The 26,686-nt window shown below is 41.2% G+C and overlaps 1 protein-coding gene across 1 annotated transcript in view; it reads left to right on the forward strand.

Annotated features, from left to right (window-relative positions):
• The window catches only part of dvl2 (dishevelled segment polarity protein 2), a 45,795-nt gene that overhangs the window by 8,625 nt on the left and 10,484 nt on the right, over positions 1-26,686 (forward strand). The window contains exons 2-12 of the mRNA XM_037676376.1: positions 7,701-7,770; positions 11,565-11,719; positions 18,805-18,914; positions 19,100-19,229; positions 20,975-21,065; positions 21,148-21,217; positions 23,778-23,917; positions 24,072-24,148; positions 24,227-24,294; positions 24,391-24,525; positions 26,210-26,341. Coding sequence (XP_037532304.1) covers positions 7,701-7,770; positions 11,565-11,719; positions 18,805-18,914; positions 19,100-19,229; positions 20,975-21,065; positions 21,148-21,217; positions 23,778-23,917; positions 24,072-24,148; positions 24,227-24,294; positions 24,391-24,525; positions 26,210-26,341 — 1,178 coding nt within the window. The remainder of the gene's footprint in view (positions 1-7,700; positions 7,771-11,564; positions 11,720-18,804; positions 18,915-19,099; positions 19,230-20,974; positions 21,066-21,147; positions 21,218-23,777; positions 23,918-24,071; positions 24,149-24,226; positions 24,295-24,390; positions 24,526-26,209; positions 26,342-26,686) is intronic.

Genomic DNA, 26,686 nt, shown 5'->3' on the forward strand with positions numbered 1-26,686 from the left:
CAAGAGTTTTGAGAGATTCGTTCAGGACTTGTACATCACTAACGGACACTTTTAGTGCTACATGCTGTGCAACATCTTTGCCTCAAAACTTTGACATTAATTGTTAGTCAACTCTGTTTATTGTTAGCAAAATTTCTTGTAAGCCAGAAGACAAATGTTTAATGAAACTTTCAGAAAGTAGTGACCAAATGTTGATTAATTCTTGGATTCAATCTAATAAGAGATGTATGCCACAGCTCATTAACTCCCCCCCCCCCCCCCCAAAAAAAAAAAAGTTGCTTTAACTTTATCAAATTTGCAGACGTTGAACTAAAATTTGATGTGGTAGTAGTTGACAGTAGGCCTGTCGTGATAAACAATAAATCAGTTAATCGCATGATAAATGAAAATTAATGACCACATTTTCATTTGTCGGCTTTATCGTTTCGTCGTGTCTCTCTGAAGACACTGGATGATAAAAGGCTCAACTCCGGTGCTCTTCACTGACCCTTCCATTTCTGTTTTTTCTATTTTCTATTTAAAATTTGTTTTAATCGTCCAAAATCGTGTTTTTGGACAGTTAAAAGCAGCTAAGCTGAGAAGCTAAGCTACGAGCTAAGTTAACAGGCCGACCTCGGGGAAAAAACCTCTGTCTTGTCGAAGCTCCAAAATTCATGGTTGAAACCCGTGCCGTCGTCTAAAAAGTTGTTTATCTATTGAAAAAGAAGCTGAGAACTTGTTTACTGATTTTTTTTTTATTATTAAAATCTTTGTATGACAAATGCTACGCTAAAGCGCTCAAACCACACCGAGCGTCCACCATTTTGAGAACCGAAAAAAGGAGAGTTAGACAGCCCATGTCATGTCAAGGGGCCTCCCTCTCATTTTTGTTAAAGAGACACGCTGCTCGCTCACTCACTATCCATCCTTCAGTTCAAACGGTCTTATACTGCCATCCAGTGGCCAAAAAAGGGACTACACATAAAAATTAACCAACATTTCTTCTTAAATTTGACAATCATTACTAATTATTGTCCAATTTCAAACAATATTATCGTTTATCGCGATAATTTTTGAGACAATTAATCGCCCAGCAAAATTTGTTCTTGTGACAGGCCTAGTTAACAGTCGTTCAAAACACATACTATTAGCACAAACATGTCTCGTAAGATCAAAGTTCATGCTCAATAATCCAGGTAAAAAATCCAACAAAGTTCGGTTCAGTCAGGTCACCTGGACGGTTTCTTTTTTTTGTTGAGACGTTTCGTCCTTCATCCAAAGGACTTCATCAATATCTCGTAAGATTGCCAATAGGTGGTCACTTCTCAACAATCTATGATGTTATTTTAAAACTGGTGAGAAAGGCAGCAGGCGATGCGTTCCTTTAAGTAATGTTAGGTCTAAAAGTTGTGCGTTATTTACGAGTGTTTAAAAACTTGTTTTGTGTTTGTTTAACTGCAAAACAATTAGAGTGATTGCACTTCCTGGAAACTGTTGTTACATCATGTGCGTCTGCTGTCGGGGTGTTGTTGTTGACATTGTGGGGAAATAAAAACTAGCATGTTCACAAACAGTCCGCGACCACACAGGCTCTTAAAAGCAGAGGCGTCCTGCTGCAGATCTTCACCAGAGCCCACAACAATCAGGCTGTGAGGCTAACGCTCGTCCACAAAAACCAGCACGCAACAGCTGCTTAAAGAGCCTGACTGAGTCTCTCGCACACAGTGAGAAGCACGTTGACCGAATAAGCAGGAAAAACTTCACGTTTTAGGCATTCTGATGATCCAGTACGCTCTGTGTGGCGGCGCTGCTTAGCCTCGTCTGAAACAAGTTCGTTGTTAATGTAGGAATGTCCATCTTTTCAATTTATTGTCTTGAAAGATCTTTGAGGTTTTGTAGTTGAAGTGTATTTTTGATTTTCATGCATACTTAGTTGATCAAGTTATGTTTTCTTAGTTGGGATGGTGGTGTTTTTAGCTCATTTGTCAGTAAAAAAAAAGCCTTTATGTCTTATTTGATGACTAAACTTTTAGCTGTTTTTGTTGCTGTGCTCCTTTTAAAATGTCATGCATCGGCTGTTAATACTAGAGAGTATAATCCTAGGCTTGGAGTTTGCAATCTGCGGCTCAAGTACCACATGACTATCACCTGCGTTCGACCTAGCATTACTAACGTAGTGCTCGGTTAATAATAAAGTGTCAAGCTTTAGGAGTTTGTTTACTGTCATCTTACTTTGACCAGGGAACATTCACAATATGAGGGTTGTTATGTTGGAAAAGTGAAATAAACGGACTTTCTCTTTGCTAAAATTACTTGAACAATAAAAAAAAAAAGATTATTACGGGCAAACTAGACGAACAAAATCGGTAGACTGTGCAAAAAAATTACTTATTTGGGTATTTATGAAGTTGCATTCATAAAAAAAATCACAACTTATGAAAAACAATAACGAAGAAACCTGCTTTTTATACCAAGAAGGTCTGAAAATGTTCTTTTAAAAAGCCCCGAAGATTACACTGCATATATATATATATATATATATATATATATATATATATAAAATTATTGTAGCGTTTGAATCCTGAAACTGAATTACAACAAAAAGCCAACATTGTTGCATATTCTAGATCAAAGCAGCTTTTAAAATGATCGACATTCAGCAAAACATCCTTTATTTTGTAAACCATTGTTGACGCTGCTCCTGCATCTCGCTTTATATGTTCTGTACAGTTTGACGCATCTTTTCTCCAAACTAGACGAGGCGGATATTTATAGCAGCATGTTGAGCTGCTTCTGTGATGCTTCGCAGGCTTTGTTTAAAGAGGACGCGATTAAGTTCAGCAACTGTGCTGAGTGTGAACGCAACGCGGCTGCTGCTTGTTTCGGTTAGGACTTCACAACGTCAGCCTCTTTTCGTCAGCCATTTGATCCAAGAAGCTTCGCTGTTCTGTCGGATATAGTCCGTTTTAAGACTGTTTTAATGAAACAAGTCCACTGCGGTCATAAAAACTAAACACTGAGAGATGTGAGCTGTTAAAAAGTTGCTTAGGTTTAATGAAGAGGTTGTAATCTAATTTGAATTCAATGAACAGATGTTCAGCTATTCCTCCGCTTCCTTTACTGATGATGGCAATAAATGTAGTTGATGGTAGCTTTGGAGGAGAGGCTGTCTGAATTAGAAGCTCGGTTCCACGCTGGTAAAGAACCATTAGCTAGGTACCCATAGGCAGCGCGGAGCCATTGAGACCAGCTCCCGTTCATGGTCTTCCAGCAGACCCCGAGCAGCTGGGATCCCAGGGCGACAGTCTGGAGTCCATCCAGGGCCGCTTTCCACCACCTGCGTAATATCACCATAACTAGAAGCATCTTGCCCAGAAATGATGTAGAAAACTGTTCCATGCATTTGTCACGTCCAGGCTGGACTGTTGCAATGGTTTACTGTCTGGGTGTGCAAACAAATCTTTAAAAAGTCTTCAGTTAATCCAAAATGCTGCTGCCAGAATCTTAATGACATCATATATCTCCAGTTGTAGCTTCTCTCCATTGGCTCCCTGTCAAATTCAGAGCTGAATTCAAAATCTTACTTCTAACCTACAAAGCTCTCAACAACCTAGCTCCACCTTATATTACACATCTTATTGTTCCATATTGTCCCAACAGAGCACTTCGCTCTCAGACTGCAGGTTTACTCGTGGTTCCTAGAGTTTCCAAAAGTAGAATGGGAGGAAGATCTTTCAGTTATCAGGCTCCTCTCTTGAAGGAAGTGAGAAGTGAAGATTTACATCAATCTGCTGGCCTCCTTGGATAGATAACTTTTACTGATGGGCTTTTATAATGGACGGCAGTGGTCCCCAACCACCGGGCCGCAGACCGGTACCGGGTCGTGGGTCAATTTATACTGGCCGAACAGAGAGAAAAGAAAAAAAAACCTTTTATTTTGAAAAATCACCGGATTATCTCCAGCACATGTGTCAACGAGTCACTCTTGACGCAGGTCAACATACACAAGTGGTAAGTTTCAGTTTCTGTCAGACGCATGCGCAGTTTGCTTCTATTGCTCGTTCAGGTGGAGTAATTCAGCTGCGTGGTCTGGAGCAGACAGGAGGTGCACGGCCGTACCTGCGCGTTTAAAGGATCACTGCATATTTTTCAACCCGCCTGACAAAGAGTGACCGTAAAACTATTAACTAAATAAAGCTATAATTTGAAAGCTTCCTAACATCACATCAGAGCTGGTTTTGTCTTGAACTTTTTTTTTTGAATTCACATCAGAGCTGTTCCTTTACATTTCTGCTTCTCCTCTTAAAATAAAATCTCCGCCCCTAAAAGTCATGGGTAATTTTATTAAAAAACACAAATATAAAGTTTTGCACTATGCAAAAGTTCCTGTGCTTTTGTGAACAACCTGGTGTGTGAATCACTGCGGAGCAGGGAGGAGCATGACGAGGCTCAGCTGACCCCGGTGTGGGATCTACTAATTAAATGAGAAATGATCCTGCGCTTAATACACTTATAAATCACACGTAAAGTGATTAAAAGTCAATTTGAAATACAGGTGCTGGTCATAAAATTAGAATATTGTGAAAAAGTTTATTTATTTCAGTAATTCCATTCAAAACGTAAAATTTGTATATTCATTTGTTACACACTGACTGATATATTTCAAATGTTTGTTTATTGTAATGTTGATGTTCATAACTGACATTTAAGCAAGTGACATATCAGCAAATTCACTTTGTCCTGAAGTGAACGCCCCTTACCTGCAGAGCTGCAGCGGTGTTGCAGTACGAACGCTTTGCAGTCATTTCAAAGAGTTTACATCTTTAGTTTCATGTTAATCTACTGTAATAAACCTTTGTAAAATACACCAGAATGCAGGAAATGACATCTACTTTATCCAAGTTTCTCTGGGGTAGGATCCTCAGACTCCGCCCCCCACCCCCCGGTCCGTGAAAATATAGTCTAACATTAAACCGGTCCATGGCGCAGTAAAGGTTGGGGACCACTGATGTACATGAATGTTTTATTACAGTGACCTGAGAGGACTTCTGTTGTGATTTGGCGCTATATTAATAAACTGAATTGAATGAACAGAAGAAGTCACGACTCCTCAGTACTGCTCAGATTTGATGGTTTATTTAGTTCATGCATCTTCATCATGTCTTGTTTTTGTTCTTTGTTTTTAGCGAGTCACATCGGTTCTTCTCCTGAACATTTCATCGTACTGTTGATCTTGTGTTAACCTGCATATGACAAATAAACAACGTAACGTTTAACACATAAAAGAACTACAGGCACAGAGAATGTTGCAGTCATTCCTGCCATTTGCAATTTCCCTTTATAACTGCTCATATCTGTCTAACAGATGAACATCAGTCAACTTAAACCTGCGACCAGCTGTGGTAAAAATATCATGTACAGTATAGACAGCCATCATAGCACAGCGGTGCAGTAAATATGTAAATTATCTACATCCTACCTGCAGTAAATTGTTCTTTCTTTCCACTCAACAGGTAATGTATTATAATGATTTTTTTTTACTGCTTGTCTGCTGCTGTAATTAACCAATTTCCTTCAGGTGATCAATAAAGAATCTGTATAAGAGCTGCAGCTCATTCAGATGGTGTTGGATAATGTGGAAACTTTATTTTTTAATAATTTATACAATGAAATAAAATACATTAGAAAAGTCTATGGTAGCTTTAAGGTGGAGGTGAGAATGATTTGAGCCCCTTCTCGTTTGCTCTGGTGATGGACCGAATAACAGATGAGGTCAGGCGGGAATCCCCGTGGACTATGATGTTTGCAGATGACAATGTGATCTGTGGTGGGAACAGGTGGAAGAGAACTTGGAGAGGTGGAGGTATGCACTTGAAAGAAAATGAATGAAAGACAATCTTTTTTTTTTTTTTTTCCTCACAGGCTCTCATTGAGGTGGCAGCTTCTGTTTCTCCTCCCCCGTTTTCCTTCTTCCTGCTCTGCTCTCTGTGTGTCTGAAGCGCCTGGGTCTCATCTCCCGAACATAAATTAAGCAGATTATGGATTTGGTATCGTGGGCGTTCAACTCTATTGATAAGATTTTTTTCATCAAAACGACAAGTTCCTGGGGAACCGGCGTGTCCAGCTGAGACTCACGCTGTGGGGTACGTCATGGATTCGTGGGGAGTGTGGCAGTTGATGTGCGTTACAGTCCTGTCTCAGGAGGATGTTGAAGACGTTTACATATTTGGATTTATGATAGCAGGGACTCTGCTTTTTGGCATCGGCGGGGCTCTGTGTTATCGACTTTTGAAGAAGACAGCGGGAGCAGTTTTGGCCATGGAAAAGCTCCCGAGTCAGTGTGAAGGTCTGGTCCTCTCTGTCGTCTGGTCTACGAGCTTAACCGTAAGGTGGAGGCGATTGAGAATCGCAGACCACCTGCGGCTTCTGGGACTCGTCAGCGTGGTGGGTTCGACCTTGAAGGAGACTCATAGTATGGATCAGTGGAATGGAATCCCACAATTAGGCATTTTCGGAACCAGAACGCCCAGATGGACTCGAGGCTGAAGAAAAAGTAATCTGTCTGCCTGAAGAAAAACAAGAATCAAGCTTATCTGAATCAGACTCCCAACGGCCTCGGAGACAGGCCGACTATCAAATTTCTCCTGGGACATGAGTACCCAAGGACAAAAGCTTCTTCTATCGCACCCTCCCCGAGAACTTTCTGTGCAAGCTTATCAGAGCTGCTGGCTGGAACAACATCTTCAGAAACTGTGGCTGATCTGAACAAACGCTCATGGACAAATCTCAACACCTCGATGTCAAATGCAAATGTAATCATGTTTTAATTGTGCTTGCTGGTAGAGTTTTTTGATGTCTCAAATTGTGTCCTGATAGACGAGACGTGAAAGATCTTTTTTTGTAATACCACCATCTACCCTCATGTTTCTCCCCCTTTTCATATCTAAGATTATTATCTGATAAGGATAAAATGGCCGCGCTCTCCTGTAGTTGCAGCTTCGTGCACTCCGCCCATTTTTCGGACGACTGTACGTACATATTCGCGTTGTACCTTGGTACAATTCCAATAAAGTTTATTCTGATTCTGATCATGTGCACATGATATCGGAAGATCTTGTGTGATGTGGTCCAGCTCATAGTATAATTTGTGGGCGACTCTCAGCTACCACCACACCAAATCTTAGCGCAGTATGTGTAAAATGACTGACTGAGCTGTAGACGTATATGAAGTAATGATTACTTAGTGAGAATTTCATCAAAGTACATGCAGTATTTTATGATATTTCGCCAACAGACAGGCAATTGTACACAGACGAGAGCAAAAACATTTTACAACAGGTTGGATTCTTCAGAGGTACAGGAAGTTAACCAGAGTAAGCAGCAGATTTTTTTATATTCTTTCAGAACCAATGAAATCATCTTGTGTTGCTGCAGCAGACTGATCCGCCCGGCAACACAAGCGTTCAGATCACAGGGCAGCTTTGGTTTGACTTCAGCCATGTGACCGCAGACAGAGTAATAGATTTGATTTAATGCGTCTTCAGTCTAAACAAGTTACGTCCACTGCACTTTCACTGTTTTATGACCAGTCTGAAGCTGAGCTGTAATTTTTCGGCTGTTGCTCATCCAGTCAGCAGAACTGTACTGACACCACATGCTGTGAAAACACAACAGTTTGTTCCTCCTAAACCTCGCTGTATGTTCTTTTCTTCTGTTTTCAGGGTGGTGAAGGAGGAAATTTCTGACGACGGTGCCAAGTTGCCTTGTTTTAACGGCAGAGTGGTGTCATGGGTAAGATTCTTTTAAAGATGCTGCATTTTTATTTATTTTAATGAAACCAGCTCAAAGTGTTCATTCGGTCTACGTCTACACCTGATTGACCTTTGGAGTTAAACAAACACAAAACAACCACCAGAGCTAAGTAACTTCAGCAAACACAAAAATGGCTCTAACTCAGTCATTTTTACATTGAGCTACAATTTGTTGTGTTAGTACACAACCACATGTTTACACATGCAAATTGTTCATGATCGTTGATGAAAACTTTGGCATTAATAGTGTGAATGTATATGAAGCATTCACACTATTGTGATCCTTTTTTTTTTTTTTTTGTACATTTTTCGACATCTTTCTTGTGCCACAATTTTTGTGCTATTTCAACAAATCATAAATCAAAACGTTCAGCTCTTTCAGGAGAAGGGTGCTAAGACTTTTGGTATTGGTGCAACTTTAGCTTTTTGAAATATTTACCCTTTTCTGTCATTTTTTCCTCATAGAAAATGAATTGAGCTCATTTTACATCCTTCAAATCTTTAGATCTGTTTACATCCTTTTACTGCTCCTTTCTCATTTCATTCTGGTTTAGCTTTTTTCAGCTTCGTTGTGTGAATTTAAACCTTTTCAGCTAATTTCAGCCTTTTTTTTCCAGCTGTTTTGTGCTACTTTCAGATTCTTTGTGCTAACTATAACATGTTTGTGTTTCTTCTAACTTCTTTCTGCTAATTTCAGCTTATGCTCCTTTCAGCTTATTTCTGCTAGTTTCAGGTTTTCCTACTATTTCAGCCACTATTTAGCAGGTTTTATTCTAATTTTAGCCTTTTCAGCTAACTCCACAGTTTTTGCACTCATTTCAACTTTTTTCAGCCCAATTCAGAAACAAATGTGCTCTTTCCACTTCCTTGTAATTTAAGCTTCTTTCTGCTTTTTAGCTACTTTTCAGCTGTTTTGCTAATTTCAGCATTTTTTTTCAGATATTCGCTTTTTTTTTTTTTTTGCTTCTTTAAACCTAATTTGGCAAACGTGTTTTTCTGCTTTCTTCTGCTAATTTAAGCTTGTTGTACTTTTTTTAGCCGTTTTCAGTTAAATTCACATTTATCATGGTAATTTCTGCTGATTTCAGCTTAATTAACTTTCTCTGCTTATTTCAGCTTATTCAGCTAGTTTCAGCTATTTCATCTACTATTTAGCTGTTTTACTCTAATTTTACCCTTTTCATCTAATTCCACATTTTTGCACTCATTTCAACTTTTTTCAGCCTAATTCAACAAAAATGTGCTCTCTCCACTTCCTTGTCATTTTAGCTTCTTTCTGCTTTTTAGCTACTTTTCAGCTGTTTTTTGCTCATTTCTGCTTCTTTCAACCTAATTTGGCAAACGTGTTTTTCCTGCTTTTTTTCTGCTAATTTAAGCTTGTTCTAACTTTTCAGCTTTTAAAAAAAAAAATATATATATATAGCTATTTTTGGCTCTTTTCAGATAAATTCACATTTTTCATGGAATTTTCTGCTGCTCTCAGCCAAATTAACTTTTCTTTGCTAGTTTCAGCTTGTTATGCTCCTTTCATCTTAAATTTGCTAGTTTAAGCTATTTCAGCTACTATTTAGCCGTTTTTATGCAAATTTTAACCTTTTCAGCTAATTCCACATTGTTTTAGTTCATTTCAGCTCTTTCTGCTTCCTTCTGGTAGTTTGTTTCTTTTTGCCTTTCAGCTACTTTTCAGCCATTTTTGTTGTTGCTAATTTCAGCTTCTTCTTTTTTTTAGCTACTTTCCAAATTTTTCTGCTAATTTCAGATTATTTATATCTGTTTCAGCAAATATGCGCTTTTTCTAGAAATCTAGTTACTTTAGAGTTTGGACTGGAGGGCATGCAGTCAGAGGGGTTGGCGAATGGCGGCGCTAGGATACTGAGGAACTTCCAGACTGACAAACAGCTGACACTAACCGACAAACAAGAGATGAAGGCAGTGGTGATGGATGTAGCAGTCCCAAGTGACTGTAACACAATAAAGAAAGAGCTTGAGAAGCTCGAGAAATACCAGAGGGCTGAAAGAGGAAATGTAGAAGATGTGGAGTCAATGCTTCAGTAGTTCCAGTGGTCATAGGAGCACTTGGTGAACAGACCCCTGGAACAACCTCCATGATCTCTGTCCAGAAGAGCGCAGCTACGATACTGAACAGAACCCTCAGGTGTCCAGGCCTCTGGTAAAGAACCTGAGTTTGGAGTGAAGTGGAACAGCCCATGTGGTGAAATATAAATGGGGTGAGCTGGATGTTCATCCTTCTCTGCCTGACTAGGCTTTTGATAGTCATCAGCCTCAACATCTACTTTGTCAGATTAGCGGCCTAATCTGGATTGCCCTCATCAAGTAAGCAAGATGCTTTAAAAAAGTTTCTGCTAGGGTTATGTGTAGTCAAGCAGTGGAGCAATAAAGCACCGTGACCTTTATGTGTACTGTCACTTATATAACGGAACTGCAGGATCTGAGTTGTATTTGAAAGTCGTTTGATTTCACTTAAGGCTGCAGATTCTTGATCAAACCTGATAAATGCGCTCTACTGCACGAGTTTGTGATGGAAAATGTGGAGCAGAAACGCTTGATATTTGCCAATCGGACCATAAGGGAAGCGGTACGGGTTGTCGAGGTTTAACCCGGGCTTGTTAGCAGTTACAGTACCGCGAGACGCCTGATACACGTTTTCCATTTCTCCACAGCTGTTGGCCTCCACCCTTCAGGTTTAAATGGAGAGAAAAAAACACACTAGAACTTGGCCTGGACAAGCAGGTCTGTGGCATCTGTTAAAGGCATCAAAGTGGTGGTGGTGGGGGGGGGGGCACTTTAAAATGAAGGGGAGCAAAACTCCGAGACCAGAGGAACTGCGATTTGATCCGCACGTCGAGACTGATCGACGGATCCCAGAAGACGAGGGATTCAGAGGAATTAGTGAAGGAGAGCTCGGTAAAGGTTACAAAACGTCCGTCCGTACGGGAAGTCATTTATAGCATCGATTCCGAAGTTGCGAGCCCGATACGAAGTATAGAATGTAAAAATGTATGCATGAACATAATCAAGGGCTCTCCAGTGAAATGATGTGGACACATCTGGATTTAAACGTCAGGTTTTAAAATTCTTGGGTTTTATTCTCTTATTTTTCCGTCTCAATCCCTTCATGTCTACTTTTGTTATTTGACGCTGTATGGCAGTAATCCTAATTGTTGTGCTCTTTGTGTGTGTGTGTGTGTGTGTGTGTTTCAGATTACATTGTGGGGACCAATTTTCTAAAAAAACGTATACTGTGGGGACCAAAGCCAGGTTCCTAAAAGGATAAGTCTCGTTGGAGGGGAGGTGGGGGCTAGGGGTTAGGTTTACTATTAGTTGCCTAGTACTAGTTTACTATTACTAGTACTAGTTTACCATTACTAGTACTAGGCATGTACTAGTAAGGGCTAGGCTGTTGAAAAGGAATACAATGCAAAGTCCCCAAAAAGTATGTTTACAAGAACGTGTGTGTGTGTGTGGCCAGTTTTGCGCTGTAATGAAGAGAGACGGGTTAAGTGTGGGGATAGTGTTTCACTTTGCCCGTGAGACGTTTGTCTGAAAAGAGTCGACTGTTTGTGTCAAAGTAATTGACGTGTTACTCGTTTTTCTTCCTGCTTTCTCAGCCTTTCCTCCCTTTGCCCACTTCTGTTTTTTTTTTTTTCTTCTTCTTCCTTATACATATTCTCCCAAATGTAACTTTTTATTCCATCTTTTAGTCTTGATCTGATTTTCTTATCAGTTTTCCTTCATGTTTGTTGTTTTTGCTAGCTGGTATCCTCAGAGACTCCAGCTGCAGAGCCTCCAGTTGCAGTGGTCCCCCCTGTGGAAACCACCACCCAGCCTTCACCACCTCCACCACCCCTGCCACCCCCTCCTGCAGAGAGAACCGGGGGCATCGGGGACTCCAGGCCACCCTCCTTCCAGTAAGCAAAGCACACGAGCTCATGTAAAACATTTCCTGATCTCCTCGGACCTCCTTGTCTTAAACTTTAAAGCTTGACCTTCTCCTTTCTTCTAGTTTTTACGCAGAAACTCTTTTCTTGAACGCCTCACACCCAGTTATTGAGTTCCTGTAAGAACCCTGCAGATCGTCTGTAACTGAGCTGAACCGGAGCCGCCCTGTTCCTTACCGGATGAAAGGCTCCCAATTTTAATGAGCTTAGTTTACAAAATAATTGAAAAATATAACTTTTACTTTAAATTATGAACACATCACAAACTTTGCCATGTAGAAATTAATTCAGTAGTCCCTCGTTTATTGTGCAATAAGTGAAAATCTGAGAAGTAGCAATGTTAAATTTATTTTAGTATTTATATGTATACAGTAGTCCCTCGCTACTTCACAGTTTATTTATCACGGACTCCCTCTATCTCAGTTTTTCAAAGTAAGACTGGACATGACACACAACTGGCTGATTGATGGATGAGTCGCATGATCGGCATGAAATTTTTATTTAAAATAAGTTATTTTAAATTATTTAGCACCTCCTGCCCATCGCGAGGCCCATACTGCAGGATAAACTTCCCACTGCAGCTGATCAGCTGTTGAGCATGCAGAGCTGAGAAGTGGGCGTGGCCAAGAGTGCTTGCAGGTGGCAGAGAGCTGTATTCATGCCATTCTACAAATGTTATGTATTGTCATCATTATATGTTTCCATACAATGGCGAAATTGGCTCCCTGCATTTAACCCATCCACCACCAGGTGGAGCAGTGGGCAGCTACTGAAAGCGCCCAGGGAGTATTAGGGATTGGGTGTTTTGCTCAGAGACACCATAAGATGTGCAATGACTGGGTATTGAACCTGGGACTTTCAGGTCCCGAGTCGGCTGCCCTGCCTCTACATCATCTCGGCCCCCTTACTTATTCTGTGCTCTTTTAAATTCAATTCAATTCAGTTTATTTATATAGCGCCAAATCACAACGAAGTTGTCTCAGAGCACTTTACAGAAACATTCACATACATAAAGCCAATTAATGAAGTTCTCTATCTAAGGAGGCCAGCAGACAAGTTGAAGCTTGGCTTTAGAGAGTTTAGAGTTTAGAAACATTTTTTAGAATATTGCAAGAGTATGGAAAGGGGTTAAAATGCTTTTATACTACTTACTACTTCTACTACTATTCCTACTTGGCGGTTTTTCGCTTATTGCAGGTCTTCAGGGTACGGCTCCCCCACGATAAACGAAGGACTACTGTATTTTAAGGCTTTATAAACCCTTCTTACTCTTGCAATGTTCTAAACTCTTAAACCTACATCATTTTAACAACATACATACAGTACAGCAGCTAAATTTTACTCACCAGCTTTGCAGAATGGCAGCGGCTCTGTTCCGGTCTGACTCTTGTTTTGTTTCTGCAACGACGAGCGAATGTTGAACTCTTAAACCTACTAATTTTAACAACATACTTATATGTAGCTAATAAATTTTACTTACCAGCGAGTCCCCGCTTGGAGGTCCTTGTTGGCCAGTTGAAAAAGATGAAAAAAGTCCTGTTGGGCTCCGCATGGAGCACCGGACATTTGGCAGCGCATCCTACTCGGAAGTCCTCATGGACCGGCTACCATTTCTCAAGATTCACCGATGGGTCTAGAGGTCCAGTTCTGCTCTGGTTCAGTGGGTTTCATGCAGCTCTCTGCGTCCGCTGGGCGCCGAAGTCACTGTAATAAGCGCCAAACTTTTTCCAATCGGATCAAAACGTTCCCTCTAGTATTTCAGCAGAAGGCAACGGGGCTTCTGGGCGGGGCACTGTTGGCTTCTGGGAAATGTAGTCATTATGAGTGGCAATGCAGTGTAGGCTTATTGAGAGAAAACTACAAAATGGCGGTGCCTGTCCCAAGTATTTTATTTTTCATTAACTTTTTACTGTACAGTATCCAGCACCAAAAACATTTAGGTTTACTTGTATTCCCTGTTGAGCTCCAGTCCAGAAAAGCACTCGTCTTGAAAATCATGAGCAGTATCGTTGTACAGTCTCCAAAAACATCTGGGTCAACAGCAGCTAAAAGTGCCACTGCAGCTTGGCTTTTACTTTATTAAGTGTTTGATAGAGCTGCAGAGTTTGTATTAAGAAAATTGTCATTATTGCAACATTGCAAAAGATTGTCTGTGTAAAATAATCCAAACCCTGAAGGATGGATCCAGTTTGGATATGATTTGGTCCACATGCAGACCCGTGTTTGAGAGGTGACAAAGGTGGAGTGGAGTCATTTGAATAATTTAATTTAATTTGATGACTGATGGTCGTCAAGACACAGATGATGCCTCGTCGATGCATTCAACCAGAACTTGACAGTTCATTGTGAATTTGCTTGAGTCCGGGTGGCTGTATGATGCAGTTGCCCACTGCGGGGTGTATACAGATGTTACTATGGTCCAGTGTTGGAACAATGGTTGTAGGCACCCACAAACATTGTGAAGGTTTCAATCACCCAAGACGGACGTCGCCATGTTTGTCAAGCCCTGGAGAACCCCACGACATCTGCGCCTGCCATCGGCACTCAGGTTGTGGACTCTTTGCGGCACCCTGTGTCAACCCGCACTTTGTCTTAATAACTGTCATCAGCTAGACTGCAGGTTCACCGCCCAATGTGTTGGTTGCCGTTAACACCAGGGTTTGGAGCGGTGCTGTAACCAGACGGTGTGAATCGATAAGTGGGATCACATTTAAAGATCAATATTTGTTCTGAGTTATCGTTGTGTGTGCGTATGACAGGGTAGCAACAGTCCTGCGGTGTTGTGTAGAGACACACCAGTGTTGCTCTTGGTATCGTGCGGGAACCATCGTTTTTGATGTCACGTCACGTCTGGTAGTGATTCTTGGGGCTCTGTTGGCACCGTTCATCCTGCCTCTGCATGTCTTCCTCCTTTTGGACTTCACCTTGGTACCAGCTTTCAGCCAGACAGCACCTGTCCGCACGTTTTCCTACGGACTATCTGCGTCATATTGAGGTCCTCCTGAGGTCCTCCTGAGGTTAGCCAGTTTCCCTGATGTTTCCTTATTTGTGTGGGAGCAGCACAGACGTCAGTGCCAGATGTTGAGGGCCCGTTCCAACAGCTGTGTACCGACTTGCTGCAGGAGAAGATCCAACTTTGTGACTTTGTTCTGAACTAAATTACTCGTATGACTGAACAGAAGAGGATGTGAGTTGTTGCACATTGTATCGTCATGGTGATCTTGTGTTTTTTTTGCATTAGCAGCTGCAGATTCAGTCAGTAAAAATTCTCACGAGCCTTGAAGCTGAACATTGTTAGTGATGTTTTCTGACAAAACTGAGCTGACAAGTCCAAATCCCTGAGCTAAACGTGACCGCAAGTTTGCTTTATTCTCTGATTTTTTTTTTCCCCAAAGTATTTCCCACATTCAGTGAGTTTTGTAGCGGCTGTGAAACTGAAGATTTCCACTTGAAACGGATTTAACACTTTAATCTCAAATATTAGGAAACTATTGATATACAGAGATCAAACGGATTAGTTCTGATGTTTGTAATCTTTATTGCAAGATTCAAATTTCATTTGACAAGTCGTGGATATTTTGCAAGGATCTAGGCATGTCGGTATTGCTCTGCATCCAAACCAAAGTAAATACAGTAGCCCCTCGTTTATTGCGGGGGCTACATTCCAAATCCCCCACCATAAGTGAAAAACTGCAAAATAGGGACGATATATTTAGTTTAGTATTTATATATTTTAAGGCTTTATAAATCTGTTCTAAACTCTTAAACCTACATCATTTTAACAACATACATATATGTACTGTACCGTACTGCAACATTTTACTCATCAGGTCTGCAGAAACAGCAGCTTGGTTCCGGTCTGGCAGACCTATCCTGCGAGTTCTGCACCTGTTCTGGTCCAGCTCTGTTCAGCTCTTGAGCGCCAAACGCATTTGGGAGGAATTGGATTACAGGACCGGTGGTCCGCTTGAGTGGTCCGATAGAGGGATGAAAAAGTCCCGGTGGGCTCTGGAGAGAGGCCGGACCTACGGCGACGCGTCCCCGCTTGGAGGTCCTCGTGGGCCGCCTAGCAGCTCTCTGATTCGCCGATGGGTCTGGAGGTCTGGTTCTGCTCCGGTTCTGGTCCAGTTCCCGTTGGGTTCCGTACGGTTCTCTGCTTCTGCTGAGCGCTGAAGCCAACGTAATAAAGACCAGAGTTTTTTGGATCAGATCAAAACTTTCACTCTACGTATTTCAGCAGAAGGCAACGGGGCTTCTGGGCGGTGCATTGTTGGCTTCCTGGAAATGCACCGAATTTTTTGCCCTATAAGTTACGTTTTTTTGCATAATTTGCATGCCTGCAACTTGTATGCCGAAGCGACATATTTATGGATTTTTTTTCCCCATATTTATAAACCAATTTATACATGATATGACCATTTTCATTCATTCTGACTGAAATATTGAACACTTATCATTTTCAGTCACTAGATGGCACCAGAGTTGTATGGCATGCCGTTGTATCGTGGAATAGGTAAAAGTGGCTATTAATGACACAATTGGCTTGCCATACAGGGTCAAATCAGCTTCATTTCACTGCACTGCCCTGGTGAAATGCAGCTAATTTGACCATTGAAGTGCATTTTTTAAGCAAAAGTTCAACTGAGACACACCTTTGCTATAATTTCGATCAAACAAATAATTGTTTTAAAGTGTTAATGAAGTTAAAGTCCTCCCGTGCATGCCCCAGCGGCTGCCATTTGACAACCAATTGAGAGGTGGGCTTGTGATCCGAAGATCGTCGGTTCACGCCCCGGCCCCGACAACATCAAAATTGTGGGTGGGGTAGGTGAAACACCCACACTTGCCCCCACCCTCATTCGCCCCACTCTGGGCCCATGAGCAAGGCCCTTAACCCCCACCATGTGCTCCCTAAACAGGTCTCTCTTGAAAATGAGTTCTCGTGGCTCAATGAGACTAACCTGGATAAATAAAGGCTAAATGAAAAAAATAATAAAATTTGATTTTTGGCACAACACCGGCCCACGTTTCTGGGTTGTCAGCAGTGACTCATAATAGATGCAACATATACGGCAAAGCAACATATTTATGGATTTTTCCACTTCATTAGACATATTTGGACTGATGTGACTTGGAGGGCGGAGCGACGATTATAGTGGAAAATACGGTAGTCGTCGTGATCAGTACAGATGCAGTGTAGGCTAATTGAGAGAAAACTACAAAATGCTAGCGCCTGTCCCAAGTATTTTATTTTTTGTTAACTTTTTACTGTACAGTATCCAGTACAGTCCCAATCACGTGAGTAATATTAAAATTGACAATCATGTGTCCTGTACATTTTTTTTTCTTCTGTACAATCTTACTTAGAAAAACCACGAAAGAGCGAGTCCACGAAGGTGGAACTGCGAAGTAGCGAGGGACTACTGTTATTGTCACTTAAACTCAATTTAAACATGAACTGGATAATTTTATGATCTTTACCCGTTGGGCAGATATTTTGCACAACACTTCCCTTTGTGTCTTTATCAGGTCTGATATAAAACGTCTCTAATCCATGAGCTGTTTGTAGGTTCTCTGTTGTGTGATCCTCTCAGGAGATTGGGTCACAGCCGCAGGACATGAATGCTTCAGCCTCAGATTGTCTCTGAGTTCACTGTAATGCGATGAGATGATATCAGGTGTTTGAGTCTTTAGGAGAAGAACTTCATTGAAGGAGCGAGTAACTGGATCATCGCCTGTAATCAAAAACTGACCGACAAGTGCCCTGTTTAAAAACAAGTGTGAAGAGCACTTCGCAGCTCAGTCAAAACTTTGTTCTCGTCACACAAGTTCACACAAACGAGACGTTGAAGTAGAAAACTGTACGGGCTTATTTTAATTGAAAGGAACACTGATGTTACAAAGTTCATTTTTTAAATTGATACTGAAAACTTCAATGAATCAAACTTTAAATACGCTTTTATTAGAGGCGCGCCCTGATATACAGTTGTTCTGCTTTCGTCCCAGTTTTTGATCTGCAACTCATGGAATGAGCAAAACACATCAGATTTTTTTTTTTTTAATTTAACCTTTATTTCTACAGGTAGTCTCACTGAGTCATGAGGACTCATTCTTAAGAGAGACCAGTTTGGGAGCAGATGGTGGGGGTTAAGGACCTTGCTTAGGGGCCCAGAATGGGGCATTGAGGGTGGAGGCAGGTGTGGGTGTTTCACCTTTTCCGCCCACATTTTGATGTTGTTGGTCCGGGGAGTCAAACCGGTGACCTTCTTATCACAGGCCCACCTTATCTAACCTCTGCACCACCACACCCCACCATGGGTGTTGGTACACCAGTGTTTCCTCTGCTCTGTTGGCGTGATGGTTTTTTTTTGTTTGTTTGTTTAGTCGGGGGTGCCGTGGTCACATCTGTGTGCCCGCCTGCTAGCTTAGTGCTACATTGCTACCGGTAATTATCGACCCGGGGGGTGGGGGTGGGGGGGTGTAGCGGAGAGGTACGTCAGTCGCACTTTTGCTAACGTGTTTGTATTGCGCCTCATGCTACATCAATACGGCCAACAGTTTTTGAGGGGGGGGGGGGGGGGGGTCGGTAGACAGAACGCTTGATTCCATTGAGGGGGTGGGGTGCCCCACTTGTATATTGCTGGGGGAGACACTGGTACACCCAGAATGTGCTGTTTCACCGCCGAGTGTTTTGTGTAGTTTTTCTCACAGCAGCTTGTCTAAGGCTTACTTTCTGCTCTGCTTATTTGTCTGCCTGTCTTTGTAGTGATGGGCACAGGTATGTGTTACCATGGTGACCCGAATGAGCCACAGGGAGTGGCTTTAACGTTCATCTTCTTTTAACACATCTTGCGCAGTTTATACATAAAAACGTTGCTTTTTTTTTTTTTTAACAGAAAATTACAACAGTAAGTCCTAATTTTCATCTTTGTAGTAGAAAGTTGGTGATTGTTGAAGTTTCAGGCAGAAGCTGAATTTGGCACTCGTCAAAACGTTTTCACTGATGCTCCTAGCTGCGTTTGTGATTCTGTTTTTGGGCTTGTTTGTTTTTCCAGCCCCAATGCAGCGGGCAGCGTGGAGACTCTGGACGATCAGACCGAAACCGAGTCCGTAGTTTCCTTCAGGAGGGAGAGGCCTCGGCACAGAGAGAACACGGATCCGCACGGTGAGAAACGGCACATCTCCGCACTCATGGAAACAATCCCGTTATCATGGCCGCCCTATCAAGATTTGGCACGCCTCCATCATCCAAACACTGACCGATACGATCAGGGAACCTCAAAGTCTGGAATGTTGTGCTGAGAAAAACAAACTTTCCTCTGAATGTTTTTGTTTTCTGTTGTGTTGAAGGGCCTCGCGTGAACGGTCAGAGCCGTCTGGAGCGCCACCTGGCGGGATACGAGAGCTCCAGTACAGTGATGAGCAGCGAGCTGGAAACCACCAGTTTCTGTGACTCTGACGACGACGACACCATGAGCAGGTGGAAACAAAACGTCTGAGAGACCAGTTTAGACAATTTACAGGAAGAATGTGAGATCTGCTAGTTTTCCTAATCCATCCTACGATTTATTTTTTCATCCCAATCCTTAACTAGAGAAACTGCATTTCCAGCAAAAATGCAGTGTGAATGCTTATTGCAGAAGAACTTACTGAGAAACAGCTGAAAGTAGTAAAAAAAAAATCAAAAATCAAAATGCTGAAATAGAAGAACAAGCCTAAATTAGCAGAAGAAAGCAGAAAGAACACATATTTGCTGAATTATGTTTAAATAAGGAGAAATTAACAGAAAAAATGGTAAAGTAGCTTAAAAAGAAATTGAAATTACAACAAAAAATGGCTGAAAAGCAGCTGAAAGGCAGAAAGAAGCTTAAACTACCAGAAGGAAGTGGAAAGAGCTGACATAAGCTAAAAAAAATATGGAATTAGCTGAAAAAGCTAAAATTAGCATAAAACAGCTAATTAGTAGCTAAAATAGCTGAAACTAGCATCATTAAGCAGAAAGGAGCATAAAGGTGAAATTAACAGATAAATGTTATATACACTGAAAGTAGTAGAAATTACCATGAAAAACTTAAAATAATCTGAAAACAGCCGAAAACGTAGCTGAAAATGTAGAACAAGCTTATATTATCAGCAGAAAGAACATATTTGCCCAGTTATATTGAAAGAAGCAGAAATGAGCAGAAAAAAAGGGGAAATTGTTTAAAAAAAATGCTGAAATTAGCAAAAAAAAACACAGCTGAATAGTAGCTAAAAACACAGAAAAAAGCTTAAATTACCAGAAGGAAGAGGAGAGAGCACATTTTTTGCTGAATTAAGCTGAAAAAAGTTTAAATTAGTGCAAAAAACTGTGGAATTAGCTGAAAAGGCTAAAATTAGCATAAAACAGCTAAATAGTAGCTGAAATACTATAGAAAGCTGAAACTAGCAGAAATAAGCTGAAAATAACACAGAGCCGAAATTAATAGGAAGAAGTTCGAAGAAGCACAAAAATATTGTAGTTAGCTGAAAGAATCTGAAAGAAGCACAAAACGGCTGCAAAATAGCTGAAAGTGGCTGGAAAATAAAGTTTAAATTTGCTGAAAGAAGCTGAAGCAGAAGAAAATGTGAAAGGAGCAGTAAAAGGTTGTAAACACATCTAAAGATTTGAAGGATGGAAAATGAGCTCATTTCATTTTCTCTGAGAAAAAAAAAAACTGTCAGAAAAGGCTAAATATTTCAAAACGCTAAAGTTGCACCAAAAGTCATCTCAGGATTGTCCTGAACGTTTTGATTTATGATTTGTTGAAAGAGCACGAAAACTGTGGAACGAGAAAGATGCTGAAAAATGTACAGAAGAAAACTGAATCATAATAGAGTGAATGCTTCATAAACATTCACACAATAAACCATGAAGAAGATGAGAGCATTAATTTACACAAGAAGAACAGGAACTCTATAGAGATTAATATTTTGTTTGTGAGTGCGTCAGGTCAGCAGATAACATTTAAAGAAATTACAAAATATTATTTGTAATGCCCCAAATTAAAAAAACAAACATCAGCGCATTGATCATCTCAAGCCTCACGGATCAAAATGCTAAATAGTCAACGAGAGCCTCTGTAATAAGACAGATTTCCCTCCTGTAACTTTTATTAAAGTCGGCGTTCTTTGAAGGAATTCCTGTCGCCTGCTGCGCTGCAGGTTTTAAACAAAGTTCTGTAACGAGACCTCTTGGTCCTGCAGGTTCAGCAGCGCGACGGAGCAGAGCACCGCATCTAGGCTTCTTAAACGCCACCGTCGACGGAGGAAACAGCGCCCGCCTCGTCTGGAGAGAGTACGCACGAACACCTCCGGCAGCCGTTTCATTCTGAGCTTTGAAAAAACGTGTTCATTTAAAATTTTATTCTTATTTCCAGGCTTCGTCCTTCAGCAGCGTGACGGACTCCACCATGTCTCTGAACATCATCACTATCACCCTCAACATGGGTCTGTCACTAATTATTGCTAATTAGCTTACAAATCAGTGCTACAGTGTAGATCAGCGATTGTCAACTGGTGGCCCATGGGCTATATCTGATCTGTCGTCTCGTTTTATTCAATCCGTGAAATATTTAGTAATTAAATTTCACACAATGTTACAGAGGGATGTTACAACAGCTGCATCTTAGCCAATCAGAGTGCTCGCTCACGTGTGACTCGGATGTGGGAAAAGGCAACGCTGAGAGGACAGAGTCCTAATCTGAGTCCCGCATGCTTTAACCCTGAAATGATGCCGGCTCATTAAACCGTATGTAGTGACGAGTTAAATGATGCAGTGAAAGAAATCCTAAAAAGCTGGACCAGTAGCCGCACACTGGAGCTAATGGGTTCAAACAAGTGGCATGAAGCTAACAGTGTTAGCATCGACGAGCTGAGTTGGTTTTCTGGTGGGAGCAGGAGTTCACTGCAGTTTGGTACCTGCTCAAGTAACTGCTTTATGTTCTTTTTAAGTTGGGACATGTTTTTTGGAAACCCTGCTTCCTCTTGGTGTTTAATGTTCAATTCAAAACTCCCATCTTAAGTTCAAGTTTAATAATTGTTATTGTCCCCTAAGGGGCAATTTGTTTTCACAGTCAGTAGGCACAAAAAAACATCCGTACTAGACAAGACATTAGCTGTTTACATGGACATAAGTAATCGGATTAAACGGCCATTCAGAATAAAAATGCGTCATGTAAACGCCCCATTCGGATTACTCTTTGTTGATTCAGCTCGATCCGAAAGAATTTGTAATGAGAATGAGACGGGTGGGTTGTGCCGATTCATAATCCGAACGGTGCGCATGTAAACACTTAATCTGTTCTTTTTATTCCGATTGTAGAAAACGTACCTGACTGCGCATGTGCGACCTATGTCTACCTCACGTATTTCCACCTGACTAATGCTAATATGTCAGGGGAGCAAAACTGGTCGGTGAGCGACGCAACATTTCTACTAGAAACTTTGAAAGAGCTCAAAATGATCTGTATCACCTGTAGCTCAGTCAGGGAGTGCAGTAACGTCTCCACCATCATTAAAACCTGTCGCGGGTCCATTTGGGCGCTCAGGTTTGTTTACGTCCATCATGGAAGTAGAACGGAAGTAAAACTTCTTCTTCTGAGTTTTTAAGGAGAGTTTACCACTCTGCGCATGTCAGTACTTCTATTCAGAATAAAAGCCCGCTGCATGTAAACACTCGTGAACGGATTGCGCCCATGTAAACGATGCATTTGAATAATTTAATCTGAAAGCATTTCAATCTGGTCAAACAAATTTGCGCATGTAAACATAGCTAGTGTGACGTTTAAAAAACAGTACAGAAAGAAGCCTGATCTCTACAGGGAACTCACCATGGAATGGGTGATCAGGATCTGCCAGAATAAGCCTGGCCTTGTTCATTGACCTCGCCTTGTGTAGGTCAGTGAGGTTCTGCAGGGCTATGCCAGCAGTTTTGCTGCACGTCCGGACAATCCACAAGAGTTTCTTCCTGTTTTTGCATGTTAACAATCCAAACCAACAGATGAAGGTGAAAGTTAAAAGACTCAATAAAACATTCTCATAAAAGTCGACTCATTGTTAAAACCACAAAGCGTCTGATAAAAGTACATTCTCTGTTCTCGTCCCAGTCTTATTATTTCTTATGACGTTTACTTCAAAGGGGTTTTAGCATTTGTCATTCACAAGTAAAGTCTCGTTAAATTCTCAGCTTAAAAAGATAATTGTTTATCTTGAAGAAAATAGCTCTTGTAAATAGGCATGTCGCGATAAATCAATTAATCGCATGATAAATGAAAATCATCGACATTCTCATTTATCGGCTTTATCGTTTCATTGTGTCTCTTACTTTCTGCTACTAAGCTGAGAAGCTAAGCTACGAGCTAAGCTAACAGGCCAACCTCCAGAAAAAACCTCCATCTTGTCGAAGCTCCAAAATTCACGGTTGAAACTCGTGCCTTGGTGTAAAAAGTTGTTTTTCTCTGCAAAAAGAAGCTGAGAACTTGTTTACTGATTTAAAAAAAATTTTTATTAAAATCTTTTTGTGAAAAATGCTATGCTAAAGAGCGCAAACTACACCCGAGCGTCTGCCATTTTGAGAACCGAAGCGAGACAGCCCATGTCACATCAAGGGGCCTCCCTCCCATTTTTCTTAAAGAGACACGCTGCTCACTCCCTCACTATCCATCCTGCGGTTCAGTCTTATATTGCCATCCGGTGGTAGCAAAAAGTACTACATGCAAAACAAATAAAACATTTCTTCTTAAATTTGACAATAATTATGAATTATTTTCAATATTATCTTTTATCACAATAATTTCTGAGACAATTAATCGCCCAGCAAAATTTGTTATCGTGACAGGTCTACTTGTAAAGACATAAGCGAGAGCAACCATAAGTACCAAAAACACGCCCAGTCCAAGGGTGCCCTTACATTGCCTGATTAGAAAAGCTGGTCCTGAAGTCATTTTTGTTGAATTTTGTACAGACAAGTCCGTTACTACAATTTTATTGTGGTTCTTTAACAACACAGAGAAGTACAACTTCTTGGGCATCAGCATTGTGGGTCAGAGCAACGAAAGGGGGGACGGAGGCATCTACATCGGCTCCATCATGAAGGGAGGGGCTGTGGCTGCAGACGGACGCATCGAACCCGGCGACATGCTGCTGCAGGTCCGAATCCTTAATCTTCTGACTATAGAAGAATGTTTCTGTGCATGAAGTTAAACATTTATTGAATTATGATGAAGCTCCTGCATGAAACTGCGTAGATCTGTGATGTGAACAGTTCATCATTAGCTTGTCTTCTTCAAATCTTCACAACAAGGTGAACGAAATCAACTTCGAGAACATGAGCAACGACGACGCGGTTCGTGTTCTCAGAGAGATCGTGCACAAGCCAGGGTGAGACATTAAGCTTTTGAACTGGACGTGCTCCGGCTCGGTCCGTGTGCTGAAGTTAACTGGTGATTATTTCTGCAGACCCATCATCCTGACGGTGGCTAAATGCTGGGATCCTTCTCCTCAGGGCTACTTCACGCTGCCTTGCAGTACGGACGGAGCATTTTAGCCGCACATCGCACAGAACCTCTCCTCTGTGCTTACTGTCATTCAGTGTTTCTATTTTTATTTGTTTTAATCTGTAGATGAACCGATCCGGCCCATCGACCCCGCTGCGTGGGTCAGTCACTCTGTGGCGATGACGGGGGCTTACCCCCCCTACCCAGGCAGCTCCTCACTCAGCACCATCACCTCCTCCTCCTCCATCACAGAGACTGAACGTAAGTCTTTATAGTTCACTTCAAAACTTATAAAGAGTCAATATCTTACCCGTTGTGGATAGCTTTTTAAACTACCTCACTTTGGACAATTGGAGCTTAAATCTGGACCGATGAGCTAACAGTTCGTCCAATCAGGGCCTGCCATCTTAAAACAACTAAAAAATCTCACAAATTTCATACAGGCTCCACTGAATGCTGTTTTATATTAAACTACACATTTTTTTTATTTTTGTATGTCATTGGTTCATATCGTTTTTATATCACTGGGTGTTTGCAAGCACCCAAAGCACCAGCAGCTAGCTGTAGCACTGTTTGGGCAGCCTGGTGTAATCTCAGCTGCTGAAATAACAAATAGTGGGAATCTTTAGGCACCTCCCAATTTGACGCGATCACATTTCAGAGACGCTGCTATGCCAAATTAAAATGATGCATTTCATTGATTTTAACAATTAAATAACTGCCTTATTTTACAAAATCAAAAACTGATTTATATAATTCATGCCTAATGGAGTGCACAATAACATCATCAAACCCACTGATTCACAGGCTGTCAATCGACACCACAGATAGGCCTGTCGCAGTAAACAATAAATCAATTAATCGCATGATAAATTAAAATTATCAACCTCATTTTCATTTATCGGCTTTATCGTTTCTTCGTGTCTCTCTCTTTCTACTGAAGACACTGGATGACAAAAAGCTCAACTTCGGTGCTCTTCACTGACCCCTCTCTTTCTCTTTAAAATACATTTTAACGATCCAAAATCACATTTTTGGATTGTTAAAAGCAGCTAAGCTGAGAAGCTAAGCTACAAGGTAAGCTAATAGGCTGACCTCGGGGGGGGAAAAACCTCCGTCTTGTCGAAGCTTCAAAATTCACAGTTGAAACCGGTGCCTTCGCGTAAAAAGTTTTTTTCTGCAAAAAGAAGCTGCGAACTTGTTTACTGATTTTTTTAATTAAAAGCTTTGTGTGAAAAATGCTATGTTAAAGAGCTCAAACCACACCGAGCGTCCGCCATTTTGAGAACCGAAGAAAGGAAGGAGCGACAGACAGCCCGTGTCACATTAAGGGGCCTCCCTTCCATTTTTCTTAAAGAGACATGCTGCTCGCTCTCTCACTATCCATCCTTCGGTTCAGACTCTCTTGTACTGCCATCCGTTGGTTGAAAAAAGGTACTACACACAAAACAAATAAACTTAACATTTCATCTTAAATTTGACAATAATTACTAATTATTGTCAGATTTCAAACAATATTATCGTTCATCGCAATAATTTCTGAGACAATTAATCGCCCAGCAAAATTTATCGTGACAGGTCTAACCACAGATGCTAACTTATTGACAATGCCATAGAAAAGCTAACCTGGTTAGCATCATAGTTGTCATTGGAAATAAAACACAAATCAAACATTTCAAAGCTGTTATTAATTTCTTTAAACCGAGAGTTTTCAAACAGCTACCTTACTGCAGGTGAAATACTAATTGTTCACTTTTCCACAGAACTTTGTCTTTGCCAGAGTGTTAATATTGGAGGTCTGGAGGACATTGTCCCGCTTCTGTCTCTGTCTGTCTTTGTCTCTTTAAAAATAATTTTTGACGTCATATTTGTTGCTTTCCTTCTTGTTTTTCACCCTGGTGTGATTTAGTTCAGATGACCTAAAAGACTTATGTGTGTTTTACAGGTTTCGACGACTTTAATTTATCTTTACACTCCGACATGGCCTCAGTAGCCAAGGCCATGGCTTCACCAGAGTCAGGTCTGGAGGTCAGGGATCGCATGTGGCTCAAAATCACCATCCCCAACGCTTTCCTCGGTAAGAAAACGCCAAACAGGGTCTCAAATTAAAATCCGCAGCATTTTCATTAAGTCCGTGTGTCTGGCAGGAAGTTACAGGGCAGTCATTATGCTCGCAGAATTAGAACCGTGTGACCGGTGGGGGAAGAACCCTCACCGTACAAATGTCCAGTCAGAACGGGTTTAATGAGAGTCGCCTGCAGCTGACTCACAGAAAGAGTTACAGAAACAGCAAACAGCAGCATGGTTCAACAACAGCATGGTCCAACAGGAACATGGTTCAATAGGAGCATGGTCCAACAGGAGCATGGTTCAACAGGAGCATGGTCCAACATAAGCATGGTCTTACAGCAGCATTGTCTAA

The sequence above is a fragment of the Nematolebias whitei genome, chromosome 1, assembly GCF_014905685.2.
Source record: "Nematolebias whitei isolate Nwh7 chromosome 1, NemWhi1, whole genome shotgun sequence".
In the NCBI taxonomy this organism is placed as follows: domain Eukaryota; kingdom Metazoa; phylum Chordata; class Actinopteri; order Cyprinodontiformes; family Rivulidae; genus Nematolebias; species Nematolebias whitei.